This window comes from Camellia sinensis, chromosome 15, assembly GCF_055761805.1.
Source record: "Camellia sinensis isolate YWXY chromosome 15, ASM5576180v1, whole genome shotgun sequence".
NCBI classification, from domain to species: domain Eukaryota; kingdom Viridiplantae; phylum Streptophyta; class Magnoliopsida; order Ericales; family Theaceae; genus Camellia; species Camellia sinensis.
In genome coordinates, this window is record NC_138975.1 from 36,618,862 (window position 1) to 36,637,225 (window position 18,364).

Here is an 18,364-nt window from a genome sequence, read left to right on the forward strand (position 1 = left end):
TTTGGTGGAGTTATGTGAGACAATTAAGGTAAGGTTAGCACTTTGGTGAAAATCACATAATTCTGGGTGCCTTTATTCGGTAAATGATATTGTGAGTAACTTTCATTTGGTGAAAAAAAGCATTTAAAATCAGAGAGGATGTAAATGTGCCTGGGCAGTAGGAGCGTCTATCCATGGAGAACAGCAGCAGCAGTGTGGGAGGGTCTGGTTCATAATCTGCTCTGCATTTCTGTAGCAGGGGGGGAGAGCAGCAGCAGTATTCGGTCATGGTTTTGGTATATATTTTGCAATGGCCTGGTGAGTAGCAGATGTAGCAGTATTGGGTCAGTTTGTTAAAATGCTGCATTGGTGGGCTGGTGGTGGGGTGAAGAAGAAGGTAAATCTGATTTTGAGATTCTGTGGGTGGGAAGTGTTATGAAATCGGAGCACCAGTGCTAGGGAATAGTGGTGTTGTTATTGTTGGTGTTTTTTGTGGTTTTTCTTTTGGTTGGTCACTCACCAACTTGATGAGATATTGCAGATGATTGGGCTTGTTCTATGGTGCCAACTTAATTGGGATCATACTACTTAGCTATGATGCTTGTGCATCCATCCTTTTCATTGATGTATGGTGTAATTCATTATTCATCAATAAAATTTCTTTGTTGCTGATAAAAAAAAATGAAAAAAAAAATACCATATGTACTTTTTTATAGTGCACTTAATGTAGAGACATGGAACAACTGTATAGCTCTTATTCATTTTTTCTATGAAATACAAGTCCATATATATAGACTATCATACAGAGTTTATTCTAGACAATCCCTGCAATCACTTTTCTTTACAACTCATGCCACATGCACTCTTGCTTTACAATTCATGCCACATGCACACTTACTTTACAACTCATGCCACACTCACTCTCATTTTACAACTCATGCCAACACTCCCCCTCAAGTTGGTGCAAAGATGTCGCCAATGCCCAACTTGTCGAGTGAGTTGTAGAACATTTTACTTGACACGCCTTTAGTTAGCATGTCTGCCAGTTGATCTTCTGATTTAACAAACGGAAACTGAACTATCCCAGTCTCGAGCTTTTCCTTGATGAAATGTCGATCCACTTCAACATGCTTTGTACGATCATGTTGGACCGGATTGTGAGCAATACTAATGGCTGCTTTGTTATCACAAAATAACTCCATTGCTGAAGCAGGTGGGAAACCAAATTCTGTAAGTAACTTCCTTAACCAAAGGAGTTCGCAAAGTCCCTTATTCATCGCTCTGAACTCAGCTTCTGCACTAGAAAGAGCCACGACCTTTTGTTTCTTACTCCTCCAAGTAACAAGGTTTCCTCCTACAAAGGTGAAATATCCCGAAGTAGATCTTCTGTCAGTATTGTTGCCTGCCCAATCTGCATCTGTGTAACCACCAATATTTAGATGATTATTCTTAGAGAACATAAGTCCTTTCCCTGGGGCTGATTTCAAGTATCGAAGTATTCGAACAACTGCATTCATATGATCTTTACTAGGACAGTGCATGAATTGACTTACAACGCTCACAGCATATGTGATATCCGGTCGAGTATGTGCCAAATAGATTAGTCTTCCAACTATCCTTTGATACCTCTCTTTATTCGCAGGTAGTTGATCAGAATACTCTCCTAGGTGATGATTCTGAACAATTGGAGTGTCCTCAGCCTTACAATCAAGCATTCTAGTTTCTGCGAGTAAATCCAACACATACTTTCTTTGGGATAGAAAGATGCCCTGCTTTGACCGAGCCACCTCAATTCCCAAAAAATACTTCAACCCACCCAAATTTTTCATTTCAAATTCGGTCGCCAAATATTCTTGGAGTTTAGAAATCCCCCCAACGTCATCTCCAGTAATTATCATATCATCAACATAAATAATCAATGCTGTTATCTTTCCCTTGTAGTGTTTTAGGAATAGTGTATGATCTGAATTGCTCTGCTTGAAACCACATTGTCGTATAGCCATGCTAAACCGTCCAAACCATGCACGGGGAGATTGCTTCAAGCCGTATAGTGCCTTATTCAGTTTACATACGACTCCATTTTGAGAAGATGAAAATCCAGGTGGAACATCCATATATACTTCCTCCTTGAGATCACCATGAAGGAAGGCATTCCGTACGTCAAACTGATGCAGTGGCCAATCTAGATTAGCTGCAAGAGACAATAATACCCTGACTGTGTTCAGCTTCGCCACTGGAGAGAACGTCTCATGATAATCTATGCCATAAGTCTGTGTGTACCCCTTCGCCACAAGTCTTGCCTTATACCTCTTAATAGATCCGTCAGCCTTGTGTTTGATAGAAAAGACCCATTTGCATCCGACAGTCTTCTTCCCTTTCGGCAGAGGAATAAGTGTCCATGTTTGATTTTTCTGAAGAGCCGCCATTTCCTCTTGTATAGCATGCATCCATTTCGGATCACTCAAGGCTTTGGGTACTTGGTTAGGAATATGATCAACAGACAACTGGCGTACAAATGTTTGAATCTGATAACCTCTGAGATGAGACATGGTTGGCAATCGGATATATGGATTTCTTACTCACATGATCTGGAGAGTATCGGTCTGGTGGTTTTCCACGGTTATGCCTGAAAGGTAATTGATAACCAACAGAAGTATCACAAGCATTATCAGGAGGAGGAGTAGTTACCTTACGAATATTCTCAAGAGATTGATCAGTCTCGGGTATTAGAGGTTGATGAGGGGGGTCTTCATCGTCGAGACTTCTACCAGGTTCTTCTCTACAGTCAGCCATACAAGCTGGTGTAGTTATGATTTCCATTCCAGGGTCAGCAGTCCTTCCTGATACATCAGTAGGAACGGTGGCTGTAGTAGTGGTAGAAGCTACGGTAGGCTCGGGATAAGCTACTTCTGTCCACATTGCTAGGAAATTGAAAACAACCCAATTCTGCTCTTCATTATGTCGTATCTCCCCCTGAAGAGGAGAATCGGTCATGGGGTTAGGGAAAAAGAACTCAGACTCGAGAAATGTGACATCCATGGTAACATAAGTACGTCGGGTGGGAGGATGTTAACATCGATACCCTTTCTGATGCGTTACATAGCCCAGAAAAAAACAACGTAGAGCACAAGAATCAAGCTTAGTACGTTGAGGTTTCGGGAGATGTACGAAAGGAACACACCCAAATATCCGAGGTGGGAGCATCAGGACAGAGGGTAAAGAGCCATGGCATGAGAGAGCCTGAAGCGGTGTCTGAAAGTCCAAGACTTTGGAAGGCATGCGATTCAACAAATAAACTGCTGTAACAATGGCATCGGCCCAATAACTACGAGGGGCATGGGCACCAATCAAAAGGGCCCGAGCAGTCTCCAAGATATGTCGGTTTTTCCGTTCCGCCACACCATTCTGTTGAGAAGTGGCAGAGCAACTGGTCTCATGAATGAGACCACGAGTGTTAAAATAACTCTTGAATGCATCATTCATATATTCGACACCATTATCGGAGCAGAGAATCTAAAGCTTGGCAAAGAATTGAGTCTGAATCATGGCATGGAAGGATTGGAAAAGAGGAAATACGTCACTCTTATGTTTCAACAAATAAACCCAAGTCATGCGAGTACAGTCATCCACAAAGGTCACAAACCAACGAATCCCGGAAGGAGTTAAAACTGGAGAAGGTCCCCAAACATCGGAGTGTACCAAAGTAAATGGAACATTACTTTTATTCAAACTCAAAGGATAAGGCACACGGTGACTCTTGGCCAAAATGCAAGTGTCACATTTAAAATCAGACTCACTAATGGTAGAAAATAAATCGGGTAACAAATGCTTTAAGTAGTTAAAGGATGGATGCCCCAAGCGACGATGCCAAAGCCAAATCTGTTGACGTTTCACATTGGGCACTTGTTGTACATGATGAGCTTGGTCGGGACTGAAATCATCCATAACATATAGCCCCCCCCCCCCCTCTTAGTACCACAACCAATGATCTCCTTGGTGAGAATATTCTGAAGAAAACAAAACTTGGGATATATTAGTGCACAACAATTGAATTCTTCAGTAGCTTGTCCCACAGATATTAATTTACTTGATAGGGATGGAACAAGTAAAGTGTTTGACAATGAGAGTGAGGAAGAGAGAGAAACAGTGCCGGCTCCTGTAACCGAATAAGTGACCCCATTAGCATTAGCAATATTTACCCGTTTTGGTTGAGTAATAGAAGTAAAGTCATTGGGATCAAACGTCATATGATCGGTGGCTCCCGAATCAAGTATCCAACCATTAAAGGCATCCGGAGTGGAATTAAATAAAGCATAACCACAGTTACCTGAAGCACTGAAAGGGGTAGAGCCATCTAGGAGATGAGAAGTACTTGTGGACGTTAGAAGAGACAACTCGAGATCCGCATGTGCTAAAGCAGCCCGTCCCGAAACACTATTGACAGCAGCTTCACTTTCACTTTGTTTCCGGGCTTTGAACTCGTCCCACCATTCTGGAAACCCATGTAATTTAAAACAAGTCTCACAGGTGTGTTTGGGCTTGCCACAATAAATACATCCATGACCTTCAGTAGATGGCTGCCCAGAGCTACGGCTGGAAGAAGACAAACCAGATTTGGGTAGCGCTGCACCGGACCGAGTTCCAGCTGCAGGCCGAGTTCTAACTGCAGATTTCCCAGTTGGGACCATCGATAGCTGCTGTTTCAGAGGCTGCGGATTGGAGCGGGTTCCTCCTCGAGATGCCATAGCAGCGCCAACCTGTCCATCTGTGCTGACCATCATCACGGACTGTCGTGAATCTTCACGGCGAACATAGGCATATGCCTGTTCGACTGAGGGGAACGGGTTCTTGAGAAGTACGTCGCTACGAACCTTGTCAAGCCGATCGTCTAAGCCATCAAGAAAGGTATACACTCGATCCTCTTGTAGAATGGAAGTAAATTTCTGAATATCATTGGGACAGACCATCGAATTGGGGCGTCGGAAATCGATCTCCCTCCATAAGGCCTGAAGGCCATTGTAGTAGGTTTCAATTTGCTCACCGCCCTGTCGCATCTTGGTCACCCGTTTCTTGAGATCATAAACCTGCGATGTATCTGTGCCATCAAAAAAAGTTGTGGCAATGGCATCCCACACTGCTTTTGCCGTTGGGAATCGAATGAAATTACCAATCATGCTTGATTCCATGGAGTTAATTAACCACCATTTCACAATCGAATTTTCAGTCCACCATTTTCGCCATATTGGGTCAGTTTGTTGGGGCTACTGGAGATCTCCATTAATGTATCCAAGTTTATCCTTGCCGGAGATATACATCTCCAAAACTTGGGACCGCAGAGCATAGTTGGTGCCATCCAACTTGATGCCGATCGGTGCAGCGGAAATTTCATGGGTTGGTGTCTGGTTCTGAGTCAGGGTCTGGGACAGTAAATCTGTCATTCTGGATGTTAGGTCTTCTAGGGTTGGGTTGGTAATGGATGTTTGGTCTGTGGATGGAGTTGCCATAGTCGGCTAGGTCTGGTGAAGGTGTAAAGTGTGAAGCAGAAAGCCTAGGATCTCTGCTCTGATACCATGTAGAGACATGGAACAACTGTATAGCTCTTATTCATTTTTTCTATGAAATACAAGTCCATATATATAGACTATCATACAGAGTTTATTCTAGACAATCCCTGCAATCACTTTTCTTTACAACTCATGCCACATGCACTCTTGCTTTACAATTCATGCCACATGCACACTTGCTTTACAACTCATGCCACACTCACTCTCATTTTACAACTCATGCCAACACTTAATAACATTTTCTTTGATTACATGGTTTATTCTATATAAGTAGAGCCGTTGATTTCTAAAATAATTTGAGTCGTGACAGTGGAAATCTCCAATTTCAATTGCGGATTTTTCTTTGATAAAAATAAAAAATAAAAAGATGTGTACCATATCAAAAACTAATTCTAATCGTTAGATTTGGATAATACAAAAAAATTAGCCATCAATTAGTAAAAGGTGATTTTCGCCCAAAAAAAAAATTAAGTACTTTTTGTAATTTTTCTGTCACTTTTAACAGACTTTTCTTTCATAATTGGACATTTATGATGGGAGTTGCAGGTGTAGTAGGCACGCCTTTAGCATGCATTATTAGTGATGTCATTGCAGAAAATACGTTATTTGAAAATGATGATGATGCAAATTAGCAATACAATATGAATTAAGTTTCCACCATAGCATTTAAGTCTCCAAAGAGCCACAGCATGCCCATTGCATCCCCCACCAACCAGACTTTCAAAGCAAAATCATATTAAAATTTCTCCAATTCACTATTATCTCCCCCATAAGAATTGTCTTTGAAATTTCTCCAATTCTTTCGCAACGTCCACAAGAATCTTGAATGGCGACAGATAATAAATGGGCAGATTAGCAAGGTATTTTTGCTTCCACAAGGCCAATTTCTTCTTGAATTTCTCAATTATTATAGGCTTCCAAGTGCTAATGCAACCCGGGTTATCTTTGAACTTTTAAGCCACATCAGTTGTAATGACTTTTTCTGAATTTGAAATAAAGATAAGTTTACAGGACTATTTTACAACCATTGGATGATGTAATGGTGGAGATACTCCCAAATCAACATTTTATTATGATATAAACTTCACCACTAAAATCAAAGTAAGGTTTCTAGCATTCGCACCTGCATAAGCATTATAGAAAGTAAACTGGGAGGAGAAAATGATAAAATGAAAAGGCTAGTAAGATAAACATAATGAAGAAGAGTCAGTCACATGGATAGATCAGCCAAGTCAAAAGATCTTGAAACAGCCTTGCACCAAGACTCCACCTTTTTCTGCCTCAGATCTTCTTGTAATGTTGGACTGAAAATGGTAGCTTTTTCCTTCTTTTCCCCAGAAGAAAAAATTTCGTCTTCTGTCCAAACCCCAATAGCTAAACCGGCAGCATAGGCTGCTCCGAGAGCCGTTGTCTCTATGTCAGCTGGTCTTACCACTGGGCTACCCAACAAGTCTGCCTGCAAATCACAAGTTCAAAATGAAACCGTGACATATATGACTGGCATAGAGAGAAAAACAATTAGCGGCCATTTATGAACTGATAAGAAAATATGCCCAAAAAAACTTAAAAAGACAATAGAGTAGACTTATAATTTAACTACCTAAGGAAGATCATGCGTGAATAACACAAGATCACGACAAAAAGTTTGGAAAAATATTTTCTAAGACTACAATAAAGGAACAATATGATTACAGCAGAAATGTTTGTAATTATCCAATTCTATAGTAGATGGGAAAACTAAAATCAAATTGGTTGGGTTCATTTCCAATTCAGAATCAATTCAATCCAGAACTAGATAACTTTCCAACATAAAAAAGTAACTTCAAACACATCAATAAAAAAAACAGTCATTCTTATCCTAAGCTGACCTAGTTTAGATTCAATTAAACAGCAATGAAATTCAGCATAGAGCAGAAAATGTGAGGAAAAATTGACCTGAATTTGCATCAAAAGGTTGTTAACAGTAGCACCACCATCCACTCTAAGCAAGAATTCCCCCTTCTCATTTTTGACCTCACCCTTCTCCCCTGCATCCTTGTGCATCGAATCCAACACATCTTTCACCTGGAAACACATACTCTCGAGCACAGCTCGAGCAATGTGAAACTTGTTTGTAAACCTCGTAATCCCAATACAAACTCCACGAGCATCATCACGCCACCATGGAGCAAATAATCCATTAAATGCCGGCACAAAATAAACTCCACCAGTGGATTCAACCTGCATAGCCAAGTCCTCAATCTCACTAGCAGTTCCAATTAACCCAAGACCGTCTCTGAGCCACTGAACAGCAGCTCCTGCAATGGCAATTGAGCCCTCAATAGCATAGTTTGTCGGAGCATCTGGGCCAAGCTTAAAAGCTAAAGTGCTTAATAGACCATGAGTAGATTGAATCAACTCTTCACCAGTGTTGAGAAGTATGAAAGCCCCAGTTCCGTAAGTACTTTTTGCCTCTCCTTTCCTACAAGCTTGCCCCAGCATTGCTGCGTGTTGATCACCAAGACATCCAGCAATTGGGATTCCTGGGATTGGCCATCCAGTTGATATTTTTCCAATAATCTCAGAATTACTGACAATTTTGGGTAGAATTTCAGCAGGAATTTTGAGTGTCTCCAATGTGGATTTATCCCAATCAAGTGTTTTCAGATCCATGAGCATAGTTCGTGATGCATTTGAAACATCAGTGACATGTAAACCATTATTAACACCTCCAGTCAAATTCCAGATCAACCAGGAGTCTATAGTTCCAAACAGGGCATCCTTTTTTGCCACAGCTTGTTTAACAGCATCAACATTGCCCAACAACCATAACAACTTTAATGCACTAAAATATGTGCTTATGGGTAAACCACATGTATCAACAAAATGGGTTCGTCCTCCTGATAACTCTTTCTCTAATTTCCTGTACAAAATACAAAATAGCGAGGTACATAAAATAAAATAAAAAGTTGTTTATTCCAAAATTAAAAGTAAATTGAGTGCAACAGTATAACACCATATCATTACTAACATGTGGTGTCAATAATAGACGCATCAGATGGAGGGATGGAGTCAGGATTTTATCTTTGGAGGGCAAATATTATATAGTAAAATTTAGACAAATAAAAATGACTATATTTATATTTTTCAAACCCTAGTTTCAATGAATAAAAATATATTAGACAAAATATTCAATGTAAATATATACATGAAAAAAATAAATGAATAAATTTTTGATACAAAACCACTTGGTCCACTATGAAAATGGTACTCCACATGTCTTTTCTTTTCTTTTCTTTTTTCAAGAAATTCATCAAATTTTCACCTATAACTTTTTTCAACAAAAAATAATTGGAAGTTTTTTTCAAAATAAAAATCTTAGAAGTCATCATGAATAAAAAACACAAATACAATAAGAAAATTAGAAAAAACAAAAAAAAAACAAAGTTGCATGTTACAGACAAACAATAAATAGCCAATAAATCAAGAACCCTCAATTAGTAACGATCAGATTACGTGGTGTTATTAGCAGCCAATTAAAAAATGTAAATGGGATCAGGTGGAGGCTACTTATCTTCCATTAACCCAATCGTATAGTCTCGCTACAGTAATGTGAAAATTTTCAATTGGTAATATTATCACTCATATCACCATTATACCTAATATTTAATCCAATTCTTGACCGGGCCACTACTGAACACAACATATTTATGAGCAGTATATATATATATATATATCATATATGAGATGGATTTTCAAAAAGTTAACAAGGACCATGGCCACCCCATGCCATAATCTCGCTTCATCCCTGATCGGATGAGTGAATCCCATAATTTAAATATAACTACCACCCAATACAATCTAATAACTATCATATTTGTATAGTGGGTTCACTACTCATGGTAATTTATTATTGAATTGAATGGTCATTCTATGATGATATGGTATCATATCACTGTTAATTGAATTTTTTTCACCAAATTTACATTAATAGAACTACAGACATAGACCCTTCTTCCCTTTTGATCATAACGTAGGCCCCTTCGTTAAAAAATGGAGGAACAAATGGGTAATTATATTCGCACACAATACTTTATCTCAACAAACACTATTTATACTGTTCAGATATCATTTTCAAATAAAAATAAAATTTTCAAATATCAACTTCTCAACAAAAACTAACTGTTCAAACAAAAATCCCATTCAATAGTTGATATCTGAACATTTGTATCTGGTTCAGAAATTGATATCTGAACAAGACAAATGGTGTATAGTGAGTGTGACAAAACATGGTTTGTAAATATAATCACCCAAAACAAATGCAGACAAAGGATGCAAAATTCCAAAAGAGGGGTCTACTAAAATCCAAATTTGACTCACACCATTTCAAAGTAGATCATTTAACAAATGGGTATTGATCAAAACCCCAAAACAACGAATACCCAGAACAGAACTAGATTCCCATTCCCAAAAAACCAACAAATATCAATCAAAACCCAATTGAAAACTAAACAATTCAAGAAACAGGCAATGATCACAATCAGTAAATGTTCCCAATCTTCAATTTGCAAAAATAAATTGATTAAAAACAAAAACAAAAACAAAAAATGGACCTGCAAATAGAACTGGTACGGACATCCATCCAAACAATGGCGTTGTAGAGAGGGCATCCACTAGATTTGCTCCAAACCAGGGTGGTCTCCCTCTGATTGGTGACACCAATTGCCTTGAGACCACTGTCCACGTTGAACCCATCAGCAGTGGCTTTGTCAATAGCCTTCGCTATACAAACCCTCACGCTCTCTAGAATCTCCATCGGATCGTGCTCTACCCATCTACACAGACATCGAATCAATCAAAATTAGATTACTCTAAAAAACAGAGGAATTGCAGAGAGAGAGAGAGAGAGAGAGAGAGAGAGATTGGGATTACCCTGCTTCTGGGTAGAACTGAGTGAACTCCACCTGGTGAGATCCAATTGGGCGAGAAAGCTTGTCGTAGATGATGAATCTGGTGCTGGTGGTTCCTTGATCGATTGAACCAATGAACAATTCTTCATTTTCCGCCATTTGCTTCTTCTCCTTTCAGTTATATCCCAAAATACAGAGTATGAAGAGAGAGAGAGAGAGAGAGAGAGAGAGATTATGAAGATTTTGATGTTAACGTGATGGATAATTTGGACTTCATAGTTTTTGTTCGAATTTTTTTCTCGGGAATGTAGCCAGGTTTGTTTGTCAAGTAATTTAAGCAAAATAGATAAGCTATTATTTGACTAGTCCTATATTAGCATTTTTTTTTAATAGGTTATATTTATTTGATTTCAGTTTTTTTAATATAATTTTTTTTAAATTGATTTTTTTGTTTTTTGTGTTTTTTTAGTTTTAGTGAATATTTTTTAAATTTTAAGTAATTTTTTTATTTTTTTAGATACACCTTATTTACATATATCTAAATTATAAAATATTCGTGAAAAAACATTTTTAAAAATTAATAAATATACAAAAATATGAAAAATGTATTTTTTTTTGTATTCTTTGGTATTTAGTATATTTTTTTTAAAAAATACACATATTATACTTTTTAAGTGTATTTATGTTAGGTGTGTCTAAAAATTAAAAAAAAATTCGTTGAAAACATTAGAATACGAAAAATAAAAAAGTAAAATTCTCTAAAAACTATTTTCTGAAAAATGGAATCAAATAAGCTGATTTTTTTTTTTATTTTTTTTTGCATATTTTATTATAAAAAATTAAAAAATACTTTTCCAAAAAAAATTGAGTTAATTACGCTAACTTTCATCTCCTTGAGATTTAAAAAATATTTTACTTGTTTTAGGTTCACAAGAGAATTAGAGGAGCCTAAAAAATTCATTACGAATCTCGTTTTGATAATTTAAATAGTTCATTTTGTAATACCATCAATATATATTATTTATAAAAAAAATTAGTTTGATATGATAATTGTAACAATTTTATTTTGTAGCATTTATTTCTGAAAAATAGATGACAAATATATTTTTTAAAATATATCATATATATTTAAAAGACAAATACGATAAAATAAAAAAAGTTATAATTATCAGATTAGCATAATTTTTTTTACAGATGATATACATTGCAAATTTTACAAAATAAACGATTTGAATTATAAAAAAAGATACCCATGATAGGTCCCACGGGCCCCTCAAGTTTTTTCGTGTTGAGATGTAGAGAGAAGCTCAACCCTTTAAAAAAAAAAATAAGGCTTCTCTCTAGTCCATTTGGTGTTGGACTCGTAAGACTCACCACGGGTTTTGTTTTAATGATCTGAATCGTTAATATATATAGTTTGTCGAGTAATTTATCCATATAAAAAATTACAGTAATTGGATATGGATAGCCCCTTGATCAAATCATGTTTTTGTCAATGGTAAATATAATTTTAAGACAAAAATGTGTTTTGATGGATTGTCTATCAATATCTAATTAACGTGATTTTTTATAATGATAAAATACTCAATGAATTTTACACATTTAACAATTCGGATTATCGAAATGGAACACATGACAGTTCAAATAACTGAAATGGAACCCGTAGTGAGCTCCACGAAGTCAACAGCACCGTCTCTAGTCTACAAAGTGTATTGGAGAGAATTTACACCCTTAAAATTTTTCACATTTTTAGTATAATTATATTAAACTCTTTTAAAATTTAACTTATGTAACACTTAACCTCCTAATTTGTTAGTCATATAGAAAACAATACTTAATAGTATACATTATATGTTAGTCATATATATATCTATCTATCTATCTATCTATCTATACTATTATAAAGTGAACACATAATATGGTGTCCTGAACCTTGCCTCACTCTCCTCATGCCATGTGTCCTCATGCCATGTGGCAGTGTTTTTTATTTTTTTAAAAAAAAAAAACAAAGAGATGGGCAAGGCTTGAACCCATGACCATGGGTTTAAATATGAGGACTCATACCACTTAAACTAAGTACACATTATAATATTAATTTCATTATTATTTTCTTTTATTCCTATTTATTTAATTTGCACACACATCGTGTGTGCCCAACCGCTAGTACTATTATAAAGTGAACAGGAATTTTGGTGTCTTGAAGCTTGCTTTACTCTCCTCATGCCATGTGGCAGTATTTTTTATTTTTGAAAAAAAAGTTAAACAAAGAGATGGGCAAGGCTTGAACCCATGACCATGGGTTTAAGTCTGAGGACTCATACCACTTAAGCTAAGTACACATTATAACATCAATTTCATTATTATTTTTTTTTATTCCTACTTATTTAAATTGCACACACATCGTGTGTGTGCCACCCACTAGTATATATATATATTATCATATCTTTTTATTAAAATATATATTTTAGCTTGGTTATCTTCGTATCTTGGCACCATGTGCATTAGCTTGATTATTTTGTATCTTTCTCAACTTCATTTGTATTTGTATTAATTCTGATTATTTTAATTTTATTAAAAAAATATTGATATAATTATATTAAAATTATTAGATTTACTGTTTGATTTAGTCAAAAAAAAAAAAATAACCGCTTTGATATCATCGACTAATTGTTTTTTCTAATATTTATTTTCCTTTAAAAATAATATATATTATATTTTTTAATCATATTTTATCTATAATTTTATCAATATAATGTTGACATATACAATAGGAGAAATTACTGTCCAGAGAAGTAGAAGAAAAAAAATTACATAAACATAAAGGGCTACAAGGGAAACTTTGCACCCCCACAAACTTTCTTTCCCTCCGCCATAGAATCATTTGTAGCCTCGTGTGTTTATAATTTTTTTTCCTTCTCTCAATTGAACAGTAATTCTCCCAATATAATACTAAGAGATTATTTGAGATATTCTAAATAAGTACACTTTTTATCTTTTTAGACTAAAAAATTGAGAAAAAAATATGGATGTTTGGGTTAATTTTTTGACTTTTTTATGGAAAAATGTGTATTAAAAAATTGTATAAATTAGTGTGTAAAGAAAAATTAGGATTGAGAGTTGTGCAGCCGTAATTTTTTACTTTTGGTGAATAGTAATAACTTTTTAACTTTTTGAGTAACTTTTTGACTATCTGACTTTTTGACAACTTGCCAAATTTGGCATAAATAAAATACTCCCTCCGTCCCAAAATATTAGTCCCTTATTCCATTTTTCATTGTCCCAAAATATTAGTCCCTCTTCAAAAATCAAGTACAAAAATAATATAAATTTCCTATTTTAACCTTCTTTTAAATTAATAAACAACATAAAAAGTACAATTATGCATTGATATTCTCAAAAAATGTACTATCAAAAGGATAATTTTGGAAAATCAACTTTTTTCAAATGCAATAATTGTACTACCAAAAAAAGTTGGATTCCCCAAAAGGGACCATTATTTTGGGACGGAGGGAGTATGATTTTTTCGTAATTGATAAGAAATTAATTATACATATTATTAAACTAAATAATTATAAACTCAATAATCTCCTCAAAAAATCTATCTAGCTCAACCCAACAACCACAACAAAGAAATTACCCAGTCCAATGCTCATTATACCACCTTCTCAATAAGAGAAGATATCGAACTCCTTTTCGTCGGAGTTAAATCTGCAAAGTGATACTACAAAATGATATTACACCGTCACTAAATCAATGTCCTTAATAAATAAAATATGATTATTATATGTGTTCTATGAATATTTACAAAAATTAAAATATTATATATGATTATTTTAAATGCGTTACCAAAAAAATACATTTAAATAGAAATAATTTTAAATATTATTTTAAATGTGTTACCAAAAAAGTACATTTAAATAGAAATAATTTTAAATAATTGAATTAAAAGTTCAAGTGGGCCTGTATTCCGCACAGATGAAACTCGTGATATACGGTGCAATTCTCATTTGCTCTCCTACCATTCTATAAAAATACAATTAAATTATTTTTATTAACAAAAAATTCTTGGCTAGATTAGTGTGCCTAGAGCATCTTCAACAGTAGTAAGTATTTTACCTATCGAAATATTACTATAAAATATACATTTTATTTTATCTGTCAACTGTCTTACATTTCTATTACAACCATGCTATTTATTTTAACTATTCATTCAAATACTATTAACTTTATAGAATGTCACGTGAACAACAAAAATGAAAGGAATGAATCTTAATGATTAAATATATTTTGCCTAGTCTTGAAGGTTAGCTACATGTAACTAGTGAATGTGAGCTGAGTCAAAATATCTAATCATATACCTAATGCATTGGAGTTAAAAAAAGTGAGTCATATTAGACATTTTGACTAATAAATATTATATGCCTAGTGAATTGGAGATGCTGTAAGACACTTGATCCAATTTAAGATTGTGAGGTAAGAATTTCAATGTAATGTTATGCGTGGTCAGTATTATTTTATAATTATGATGTTATTAATTGTCCGGAGATAATGGTGCACAAATCACGACACGATCGCGTAATATTCTAAATGAGTTATGATTGGTGAAGAAATTGAGATTTAGGAGTTGTTTGGAATGTTCTAAATAAGTGTACTTTTTGATTTTTTATGAAATATGAGTTGGGTTTGAAGTGATGTGGTAAAAAGGTGATATGACTTAAATAAGATGATGTGACTTAAATAGGATAGTGACTTTTTGATTTTTTTTTGAAGATGACAAACTTAGCCTTACAATTTTTTATTAGATGATTGAGGGACAAAAAGGATATGATAAATTATAGGATAAATTACAAATACACCTTCTAAGATTTGCTTAAAGTAATTATTGCTCTCTACAGTTTGAAAATTACAAATATCCCCTTGTTAAAAAAATTTATTTAATAGAATTAACTAAAAAAAAGAAACTCATAATTGCTTTCCTATATAATAATAAAATTACCTAAATTATTAATTGAAATATATTTATAATATTATTAAAAACTATTAATTGACTTGATGATTTAGTAATAAAATGACCAATTTGTTATAAAATTAGAAACTTTAGGGGATGGAATGTAATTTTCAGAATAATAAGGAGCGATTTATAATTAATCAAATCTCAAGAGGTGTATTTATAATTTACCCTAAATTATATTTGGTCAAGAATAAAGTCATGCAAAAATGCTTTAGAGCTTTAATGGGAAGGTGAGTCCCACCCTGATGTGATGTTTGTGCCTTGTTTTATTTTATTTTTTTATTTTTTTTTGCTTTGACACATCATTAGAGCTCAAATTAAAACTCTATATTTAGAGCTTTCTATCATTTCCCTAAAGTCATGTGACCTTCCTACACCACGTTATAATTTTTTAGAAAACTGCACAATAGTACGGTAAAAAAATTTATAAATTAATGAAAAAAATTATACATTTTAATAATTAAAAAATATTATACTTTTTTCTTTTTAGAGTAAATTATAAATATATTCTTAAAATTTGATTAAAATACGAATCGTTGTTTTAAAAATTACATTTCATCCTCTAAGCTTTTTAATTCATAATAAATTATCCATTTTTATTAATAAATTATCAAGTCAATTAACAGTTTTTAATGATGTTAAAAATATATTTCAATTAATTATTTAAGTAATTTTATTATTGTATAGAAGAGTAATTATGAAATTTTTTTTTAGTTAATTCTGTTAAAAAAATTTTAATAAAAAAATATTTATAATTTTTTAAATTACAAGAGATAAGTTGTGTTTTAAACAAACCTCTATAGATATATTTGTAATTTACTTGTATTTTTTTTAGTGGACAGTTATTTCTCTATAAAAATTTGAAAAAAAAAAAAAAGGCTGCCAACTACATAAACTTATCTTATCCACCCAACTTTTTTGGTGGGTTTATTTATTTGCCACGTGGAAGCCGTGATTTGCTTACACGTTCTCTGTATTTGTACGATGGGATTTTGATGGTGGGAAAATACTAGAGGTCTCAAATTTTCTACCAAATAAATGACTAAATGTCTCACATGGTGTGAGATCCACAAATTGCGGACCCCACACCCATGTGAAATATTTAGTCATTTGTTTAATAAAAAATTTAGTATCCCTAACATTACTCTTGATGGTGTGCACGGTGCTCCCGTGCACTTTTTTCGTTCTTATAAAAATCGTTGCTGTACTCGCTCAGAGTTTGATATCTCCGACACTCGCTAGGTTTTGGATTAGTTTGAACGGGGTTGGTTTTTAATTTTTTTAATTATTTTAATTTAAGATTAAAAATTTTTATTTTGAATAAATTTTTTGACTTTTTTAATTTTTGTGAGAAAAAAAAAATGATTATGAGTTAGATGTGATATTTTATCATATTTAACTAAAATAATAATATCGATTCGTATTAATTTGTTAATTGTAGATTAAATTTTTAAATTTATAATCTATCTTTAAAATCATTTCACTCCATTATAGTTAATACATATATATTTTGTAACCTTTTATAAAATATCAAAATAAAAATGAGTGTAAGAGAGATCTAAGATGTGAAATTTGTTACAAATTAATAATTATATATATGAAAAATATTATATAAAATTAATTTGTGTTATATATATGAAAAATATTATGCAAATTAATATTATATATTACTCATATACTTGATAATTAATTAGAATATTTTTCAATCCGTCCAAAACTACCAAAATCATAATTTGCCAATTTGCTAATTCGTTAATTCATCAATTTATCATTTAATTCATAATATTACTTTTAAACCGCCTGAATCGCACAATACACACCTCTAATGAAGAGGTGTGGAGCATTATATGATTGGTGGTGAGGGAGAAGTGGGACTCATGATTTGATTTTTTTTTCTTTTTTTGGAATAATCAAAAAAAAAATCTAAAGTTTGACTCATATATCAAAATAAATTTTTAATTTTGTCAATTTAAATCTTAAATTTTTTATTTGTTTTCAATCTAAATTATTTGTCCATTTTTATTAAATAAAATCAATTAAAAAATAATGTGTTAGTTATTAAACTCAATAAAAATGATACAGCATGTTTTGTATATTTACATTGAGATTAATGACTAAAATATTTTTTTCTATTGATTTTACTCAATAAAAATAGATGAATGATTTAAATTTTAAAAAAATCAAAAAATTTAAATTTAAATTAATAAATTAAAAACTCAAAGTTTATTTTATTAAAATATTCAAATCTTTGTTTTTTTTTTTAGTTGTCCCTTTTTTTTATTTATTTATGCATGCAACATTGGAAATGGTTATAAAATTCTGGATAAAACCAGAATTTTTTCCTAAGTTCGGTCTATTTTTTAGGTGGGCCCCGAGTGTCGATTTACTCGGGTCAAAGTGGTAACGCGTTCTATGCCGCGTTGTGATTCACGTGGTATATTTGGTTGCTCAAAACCATTACCGAGTGAATGGGAAATTGAAGCCAAAGTGTGCTCCATGAAAATGGAGTTTTGGTGGAAATTCCTTAAGGTTGTAAATTGGCTTGTCCCACATTGATTTGGTGGGAGGTTTTGAAAGGGTTTATAAGGCTTAGGGTGAGATACTTGGGGTGTGCCCCAAGGGGTACCCAAGTGTTTTAGAGGGAGAGGTTATGGGCAAAATGGGCTAGACCCATTGGACCCAAAAATCACCACACACGCGCGCGCGCCGCCGCCGTCCGTCCGGTCGGGCGGGCTGGCCTGGGCTTGGGCGCTGGTGTGTGGTTGGGTTGGGCTTCTAATCTTTTTGGGCAAAAAACATTTGAATTTAATTTTATTTTTTATTAAAATAAAATCCATAATTCAAATTTTGGAATTAGTGCACACCCAAACAGGGCTACCTGTTCAATTCAAAACCAAGAGTTACATACCTGTTTATTTCAA

General features: G+C 33.8%; 2 protein-coding genes across 2 annotated transcripts; both read right to left on the reverse strand.

Moving 5' to 3' along the window:
- Positions 1-3,869: 3,869 nt before the first annotated feature.
- On the reverse strand, positions 3,870-5,165 carry LOC145812928 (uncharacterized). The gene has a single exon (XM_082908167.1). The coding sequence runs from the start codon at positions 5,163-5,165 to the stop codon at positions 3,870-3,872; it is 1,296 nt and encodes a 431-aa protein (XP_082764293.1).
- Positions 5,166-6,510: 1,345 nt separating this feature from the next.
- LOC114270127 (glycerol kinase-like) lies at positions 6,511-10,802 on the reverse strand. The gene is made up of 4 exons (XM_028211524.2): positions 10,455-10,802; positions 10,136-10,357; positions 7,479-8,445; positions 6,511-6,999 (listed from the first exon to the last, which is right to left on the reverse strand). Exons 1-4 carry the CDS (start codon positions 10,589-10,591, stop codon positions 6,754-6,756), a joined length of 1,572 nt encoding a protein of 523 aa, XP_028067325.2. The 5' UTR covers positions 10,592-10,802; the 3' UTR covers positions 6,511-6,753.
- Positions 10,803-18,364: the final 7,562 nt, after the last annotated feature.